Genomic DNA, 8,359 nt, shown 5'->3' with positions numbered 1-8,359 from the left:
TTTTTTTTTTTTTTTTTTTTTTTTTTTTTTTTTTTTTTTTTTTTAATCTCTATAGATACATACAAATACAGACATGTGCTGATGCGCACATACCGATGCACACACAGAGAACACACACACACACATGCACACACAAACAGTTTTGGCTGACCAAAAGTGAAGGCCCTGATTACACTGTTTAAACATGGTTCTTGCCATGAAGGTGCTAACACATTATCCCTAGCCAGTGTGACTGGGTTATATTGTGCTATTTTTTTCTCTTTTTTTATTTTTTCCTTTTTTTTCTTTTTGTATCAGACTGTGCTCTCAACAGACAGGGAGCCATGTCAGTGCTTCTTTCCAGGAGAGGCATTTAGAGGCCTGTCCCATCAGAAGGCATCTAACTGGGACTTGGTTCGGCAAACCTATAARAGTCTGAAACTTCAGGCTCAGGGTTATCAAACTCAGTGTAAACAGGGCCTAAAGGTTTCTCCCATTCCCTCTTACCATCTCCCCCTACAAAAAGACAAATGATCTAAGTGTAACATTCTTTTAAATATGAGACTGAAAAATTTTAAATAACACTATCTACCTATGCCCTATGGGTTGGACCCTTCAGGTTAGGTGTTGACACTGAAAATTAAGTCTTACAGGTAATGCACAAACCCATTAAGAGTTGTCATGCTAGAGGGTGGTGGTTGAGACAATATTTCAGCAAAGATATTTCAAACAGAAATCCAACCCCAACTGCCATTTTCTGTATATTTGCAGGAGCAATCGTGAAAAGAGCCCAAGGCTGCTTGCAATTTTACTTCAACATTTTTTAAGTGGATATCAGCATTTTATTCTCYTGCACAAGTACGATTCTGAGCATGTGGCTTCCCACTTGGCAGTAAGAAACAAACAGCTTTTTAACATACTGTGCTTTGCACACATGCATTTATTCTTTTAAGAACAGTAAAATGAAGCCAGAAATTACTTTACCTTGTGTATACATACATATATACATACAGAAATATATACATATGTATGTGTATCCCTTGGACAAAGTTATTTCCTTACAATTCATAGTTGCTGTGCATCAGAGCCAAGTTTAGTTTTGTACATACAAAACAGTACAATTATGCTCAGAWGGACCTTGGATCCAAATCTCAGGGATTTTCTGGTCTTACTTCAAATGGCAATTTTCTGTTGAGGGTACTATTTGAATTTAACTGGTTAACAGATATTCTAGCCTGTATATAATCAACCCACTGACTCTTAATTCAAACTCTAACTCATTACAGGTGAMTGGTACCAACCACAAACAGACTTTTTAGAGGCTTGCACAAATGTCTTTGGTGTATGTGTCAATTCATTTTAAGGTACAAAATAATAATAATTATTATAATAATAAAAATAGCTATTTTGTGTGCTGTAGCAGTTCTTGTATAGCTCACAATAAGTGTAGCTTTCAACCCCTCCCACACCCAACCACCCTCCCTTGCAAATATTTGTTAAATAAGGATTAGACAGGTCAGACACCATTGTAGTGCAAATAGTAAACGATTAAAAATTTTTTTACAAAATATAGAAATGTTTGACTCCAGTAACTGGACAAACATGTTCCTTTCAAGTATCTCCCACTGAAGATTTTTTTTTTAAAACAAGTTATTTCCATTTTWAAAAAAAAAGTCTCTCTGGTTTTTTCTTTCTCTCGCAGGTAAACAGTTTCAAACCATCTAGGTTGCATAGTTCTAACTTTGTAAGCACCTTTACAGAATGTAACTTTTTTTCTTTCATTCATTTTTTGCTTTTTTCTTCTTTTTTCTTTTTTTTCCTTTTTAATTTTTTGTAATTGTAGTGCAGAAGATGAAGGTGTATACACCTGCACGCTATTGTTCCTTGTTCAATGTTAAGTAGATGCATATGTATTGTGTCTGTATGTATAGAGATGTATATAAATACATAGCCATACGTATACAAACACAAACACTACACACCTACTCAGTTGCTCTGTAAATGTGGGGGGAAAACGCCTGTGACTGTAGTGATCACACACATGGCTTTTCAATGACATTTTGGGCTTTGTCCAAATTGTTGCAGGTTAGATGAGCTGCTACCATGACTTTAAGTGATGGGTAACTAAGGGACGGAACAGAACTCCTTCCCCTAGTAGTAACTAATGTTTAGTATACTACGCATTAAGGAGCATACTGAAAGGAAGGGGAAATCCCCAACCCATACCACCATTCAGACGTATCTTACTTAAGCCCAGCTTCATGATGCTTTCTTCCTTTTTTATAGCTGAAGTATTTTCTGGTCCTCCGTAAGTCTTTTTTTCTTTTTTTTTTTCTTTTTTTTTTTTTTTTTTTTTTTTTTTTTTTTTTTTTTTTTTTTTTTTTTTTTTTTTTTTTTTTTTTTTTTTTTTTTTTTTTTTTTTTTTTTTTTNCTTTTCTCTCTCTCTTTTGTTTTTTGCTTATATTTCTGATGATTATTTCACTCAAAAAAGGTTATGCCATCTCTGGTCTTTCCTCTTCTTGGGCTTTTGATACATTTTCTTCTCAACAAGAAGGGTCTTGAGCACTCCAGTGTCTATGAGCAGCCACACTCCTCCACAATCATATTCTGTATGTCTTTCTTAATGATATTCTGGCCATCGTCATAGTAGAGCATGGACATAGGCCGGAGCTTGGTGGGCACACAACATGATTTGAGGTTGGCAAAGGGGCTATGGCCCCGCATGCGGTAGTGGTTGATGACAGTGGAGTGGAAAGATAATGATGAACCAGATGTGCCTGCTATATGGCTGGGACACTCTCCTTCACAGTAGTTGGCATGATAACCTGTAGGAGCAATGATCCAGTCACTCCATCCTATGTCCTTGAAGCTGACAAAGAACTGCTTCTTGCAGCAGATGTTGACTTTGCCATCGCACTCCAGGCCTCGTCTCCTTCGCCTATGCTGGCGGTCCTCTGAGTGCCGGGCAAGCATCATCAGGAAAGGCCGATGGGACTGCTCCTTCTCTTCTTCTCCTGTGAAATCTCCTGCTTCCTTTTCTTTCCCTTCCCCATCATCTTCCTTTTTCTTCTTCTTGCCCAGTAACACCAGGTTGGCTCCAGTTTCTTGGCACAGGTCACAGGAAATCCGCACATCCAAAGAGCTCTTGCCTTGGTCCAGGAGTCTCTGGACACTGCTGGAGACAGGAAAGATGTGCCAAGTGCTTTTACGGGTGTCCACTGCCTTTTCTGAAATCAAAGTCTCACTCTTTTCACCTTTCAGCCCCCCATCGTCCATATCTTCTGCTCCCTCAGGGTTGCCTTTTGCCTGCCGCTGCTGTTGAAACAAGCGAATGGTGACTTTTGTCCTGCTTCGGTTGGCCTTGGAGACCTTCAGGAAGAGCCACACTTCAGCATGTTCCACCACCGATAATTCACTGCCTTCCTTGGAAATCTCAAAGTGCAACATTTTCTTGGCTGTGCCTGATTCRGTAAATGGAAATAGACAGGAAGAACTTGTTAGTATGTCTGCTTTCACTCTGTAAAAGAGACTTCAGTTACTTTTGCCACAGGCATGAAGTGCCCTAGGTTTCCTATTTGGCTATTTAAATTTTTATGGTTCTTCTATTCTAACCTTCCTTCACACCCTCCTCAGTTTGTATTTTATGAAAATWCTCTTTTTAGAAAATTATATATTTGCCTATTGTTTTCCAGCATAATATTTTAAACAGAGCATTTTTTATAGCAACAATATAGTCATTAATGTAAAGCATCTTATGGCAAATAAGCATCAGTGGCTGCTAAGAGTTCATTTGCTTAAGCTGTTTTTGTGATCACTGTTAGTTGAAAGGCAAAAATTCTATATGATGGCAGTCCATATATATCATAGCATAAAAACCTGAACCTAATAACTGGTTAGGGAATGAGGTCCAGTCCTACCAAATCTTTAGCAATACTTTGGATATTATGTGGGAAAAAGGTTTGCCCTTTCTGCCTCCGTAAAAAGACATCCTTCATATGCATCTTAAAATGAGTTGTAAATGTCAATTGTTTCAAAAACAATCATGTGCTAAAATATGAGCTTCAGCTTTAAGAAGTTTGCAGAATTATATTGTAAAGCATTGGAGAATTGCAGCAGGCAGATTCTTCATCCTGTGAGAAGTTAACTGTAGATCCTGTTCCTAATTTAACACACTGTACTTGCTGTGATTATAGTAATGGTGAATAAACTGAGAAATGAGCTAAAGAACTGTATAATTATGGGGATGGTTCTCTGGCATAATTGCATCAACTTGCTGAGATGTCATGAAGATGATTGTAATGGTGAGGAGGTGTTTCTCGGATACAGCGCTCATATCCCTGGCAGAAGTTGGAATGAATAATAAGGGCTGTTTAATGATTTGATCACTAGAGCATGAAGATGTTAAGAGAGAATGAATTAGCTGGGGGGTGGTAGTGATACCATTTTTTCAAGAGAGGTACTTTTCTATTTTCTTGACAAAGAAAAAAGCACTGGTGATGTCTTTCGTTCCTTCTCGGCATGGAGGCCAGGATGGACTGGGGTCACAGATTTGCAATGTACAGATATCTGGCCTTAGTGTGAAAGAAAGGGTATTCATAATTATCAATTTGTCATATTATATTTGTCATATTATTCTCGAGCTACCCATAGTTGTTGACCCAATTTTCTGTGCAGAGGTCAGGTGATAAATACTTATCTCATTCCTGACTCCGTTTCAGAGCATGTGGAGCTGTAAAATGACATTCTTCCACTCCAAAGGAAATCTGGTCCAAAGGGCTGGTTGCCTTGTATGCAAGGATGTTATAAAGAGTGTTCTCTTTGAGCATGGATACTTCTAAGGCCTGTGAGAATCAGCTAGCCCGTGGCTTTATTCCACCCGATTCTCTCTTCTAAAGCAAGCTTCTAACTTTGGCTTATCTCTTTCCTTTGCACAGTCCTGGTAAATCCTTTCTAAAGGGGACCTGGGCTTCAAGGGAACCTGAAGGCAGGTGATGTGCCTAGGGTGGGTTGCTGCCCACCAAGTCTCTTCATCCAACCCATTCTACTTGGTGCCTCTACCGAAGCAAACGTTGGTGGAAAAAAGGTGTTTTAGATCAAGCTGCAGAAGGTCTTGCACTAGCAGCCTCTTCCCAACTGCTCTCTTTCCCAGAGCTCACAGACYAGTGTGTGGAATAAACATGTATTGCTGAAAATTGCAACACTTACTTTGTATTCTTGAGAAACCAGGCTGGGCACACACAGTAGTTCTGGCACTAGCAGGGGTCCTGTGTGTGAGCAAATCAACTGTGCTGGGTGTATGAGCAGATCAGCTGCGCTGGTCACAGACAAAATACTGATCCGGTCATCTGCTCTGGAGAAAGCAGGCGGGGTGTGTAGACCTGGCTCAACAGGGGAAGAAACGGTATGACCCATCTAATCTGAAAAGCCAGGCAGCCCTGCATTAAAGAATAACCTAATGCTGTTAAGTGCTAGTCCATGGTATTTCACATTCTGCTATTTCCATGCTAGTGGGAGTTGAAAATAGTTACAAAGTTACATATCTGCAACAGCAAATATTCAAACACCTTATGCACTGGCCAGAAGCACTGTGATTCAAACACTCTTTTTGACAAATATTACATGAAAGAAACAGGATCTATAGAGCCCTCTTAAACAGCTTTTCAAATGTTCCTCTATGTGTGAAAGTTGAATTTTTCCTCATTACTAAAAGCATGTGAATAGTACGGCGAAAGTACATGAGTACTTGATTTTTCTTAACTTGAGTGAAGTGAGCTCGAGCAAGGTAGCCTGAGACAGGTCCTTATACAGAGCTAACAGCCTCCTGGTAGGCTGCTAGTTACAATAACAGCCTCTCTGGATGTTGTTAGCTACATTTTCAGAAACAAATAGTGGATTATGATTCTAAAGAAAAAAGATGCAGAAAGCTTATCTGAGCCTAATATTTCTGAAAGAAACAAAATCCTGAAATCTGCATAGCTAATAAAAGGTTTTATTGCAATTAAAAAACACTTTCCCTTTCATAGCTCTTTTTAGAAGGAGACTGGGAATGGTGCAAGGTTGAGGATAAAAAGCACGCTTTCACATTAGGAAAAAACGAAGCTTTTCTGAATTCTCTCCACATTCACAACCAGTTTGTTACGATCACACAGCACAAATGGTATGAATCCTGCAGTTTTTCAGAGGTCACTATTCCCAGACAAGCTCATTTCGAAATTAGAGTTTAACCTGTGCTGAAATCGAATTGAGACCTTAGGATCTGGCTTATTATGGTTACACATTCACTTTATAACAGGATCTTTGTTTCCAAAAGGTTCAGTGTTACAATAAAATACATTCTTCGAGTGTTCTGAGGAAAAAAAAAAAAAAAAAATCTGTATTTAATTTTCTCCAGGTATTTCTTAGGGATTTAGCAGTCTTTCCTTTTAGGTCTGAATTAATGGTCAGGATCAAAGCTTTGAAAATAAATACTGTTCATCAAACGGAAGGTAAAAGGGAGATTCCTGAAATTTGGGGGTGGTATCACTTGCATAATTACATTTTGTTTATCCTTTTGTCCTGCCTTTACATTTGAAAGGGTCTTTTTCCATTTCTAATCATCCTGCTCCTCCTGCCTGACTACTGTGGAAAGACCCACAGTCCTTCATCACTTCCATGCTCATAAACAGCGATGTCAACAGCTTGGATTGTTATCATAGCAGAAGGCAGCTGAAAAAGTAGGCAAGGGATTATTTTGGGCCCCTTTTGATTGCTTTTCCTTGCTTCCGTTTCCCAAAACTTTGGAGAGGCCACCTCTCTGCTTTACTGCCAAGCAAAGTCCCTTCCAGGAGGATGGCTGTGGTGCAAAAGGAGCATTCTAGCATGGAGAGTGATACCAGCAAATGCTGTGAGAAACAGTTAAAAATACAAGCTCTAAGAAGTAGTGCATATATGGTAAAAGGTTTAATGGAAGGAGTTACTGAATGGAAAGAAAGTGTAGCAGTATATATAGCATGGGAGTTTGCTCATATCTGTTTTTCTCTTTACCACTGCTCACACACCCTTTTAGGAGAGAAACCTGAGCATGAAAGCAGAGGGGAGCCTGCACAGGTGTCCCCCTCTCCACCTCTGGAAGGGCTGGCCAGGGATCTGGCATAGGACTCTGCAGTCAGCACCTGCTCCCGAGCAGCACTTGGGTGATGGCCATGGCACAGGAGCCTGCAGAGAGATTGGCAGAACCCTTRAGAGCCCAGGCATAGGGGGACTGGAGGAGCAGCCCTGCCTGGAGTAGCTTGTGCTGGGCTCCAGCAGGAATCTGCAGCTCCAGTGTGCTCTTCCTCTGAGGCTAAGGATTCTTCCTTAGCATGTCTGGCTTTAACTATGCAGTCAAAGTTCCCTTACTTGCAATTTGCAGCAGGATTCGAGATCWATGTTAATTCAAGCTATATACATATACTAGATAGGGTCTAAGCTACACAATTGAGACCTCTTTTGAGTAAAATGTTAGGATATTTTAAAATGTTTTTAACCATATACTGTTAAATTTTTACAGTTTTTTTCATAATTAATATGATTATCCTTTCTGACATTATAAGGTGGCTTATTCTCAATTTCTCTTAATACACAGGATTTATTTTCCTTTGAAAAATGCTCAGTGTGTAAGAAGGTGCTGTCGCTTTAAATTTCTATGCTTCACCGGTGCTTAATTTTGAAACGTTTTTACATTATACTGTAAGTGAACTGTTTTTCCATACAAAGCAAGCTTTTTTCCCCTTTTTTAGTTGCTAACTTTACTACTGCCTATGTTTAGATTTGGGGAAATTTGTACTGCGTGCCAATCTGTAATTACATTCAAAAGCATCCTTCCCTTCACTTCTCATTTCCGTTCCCCAGGAGACAGAAAAAAATAGGTTACTAGAAAGGTTCCTCTAAAGAGAGTGAAGAGAAGAACATGGTTATTGAGAGATAATTGCTCAAAATGTTTACTAATGAGTGACCACTGGAGTTAGATTAATTCTTTGCAGCATAGAATTTATTCAGTGAATTTAGGGTTACCGACTGGCAATTGCSTCCCCGGCGTACTGCTTGTTATAAATGTCATATTGCCACAATTAGACAGTGGCCATTTCTGTGAATACATTTCAGCCTATGGATCACTCGCAAACAATTTATTCTGATCATTCATTGCCCGGCCTATGTGACYGGTCATCCAGGTTGCACACTTTCAGTTGTGCTCCATACTGTTGCCTCTTAGGGTAGGAGGACAAAATTATGGCATAATTAACAAATATCTTATCTTTATGCTCCCCTACCATTTGCTGCCAGAAAAGGGAGATTTTGTTGTAGGAGAAAAATAAACCAAAAAAGAAAATCAAGAAAAAACCCTATTCCCCAAGCATTGGGG

At 39.3% G+C, this 8,359-nt stretch overlaps 1 protein-coding gene across 1 annotated transcript in view; it reads right to left on the bottom strand.

Annotated features, from left to right (window-relative positions):
- Nucleotides 1-2,424: 2,424 nt before the first annotated feature.
- INHBA (inhibin subunit beta A) overlaps nt 2,425-8,359 on the bottom strand; it is a 14,379-nt gene continuing 8,444 nt past the window's right edge. Inside the window, exon 3 of the mRNA XM_057371348.1 lies at nt 2,425-3,440. Coding sequence (XP_057227331.1) covers nt 2,554-3,440 — 887 coding nt within the window. The 3' untranslated portion in view covers nt 2,425-2,553. The remainder of the gene's footprint in view (nt 3,441-8,359) is intronic.

The sequence above is a fragment of the Malurus melanocephalus genome, unplaced genomic scaffold, assembly GCF_030028575.1.
Source record: "Malurus melanocephalus ecotype Western Australia unplaced genomic scaffold, MMel_1.1 scaffold_145, whole genome shotgun sequence".
Taxonomy (NCBI): Eukaryota; Metazoa; Chordata; class Aves; order Passeriformes; family Maluridae; genus Malurus; species Malurus melanocephalus.
The sequence above is the reverse complement of the archived record's forward strand: the minus strand, read 5'-3'. Positions and strand labels throughout refer to the sequence as shown.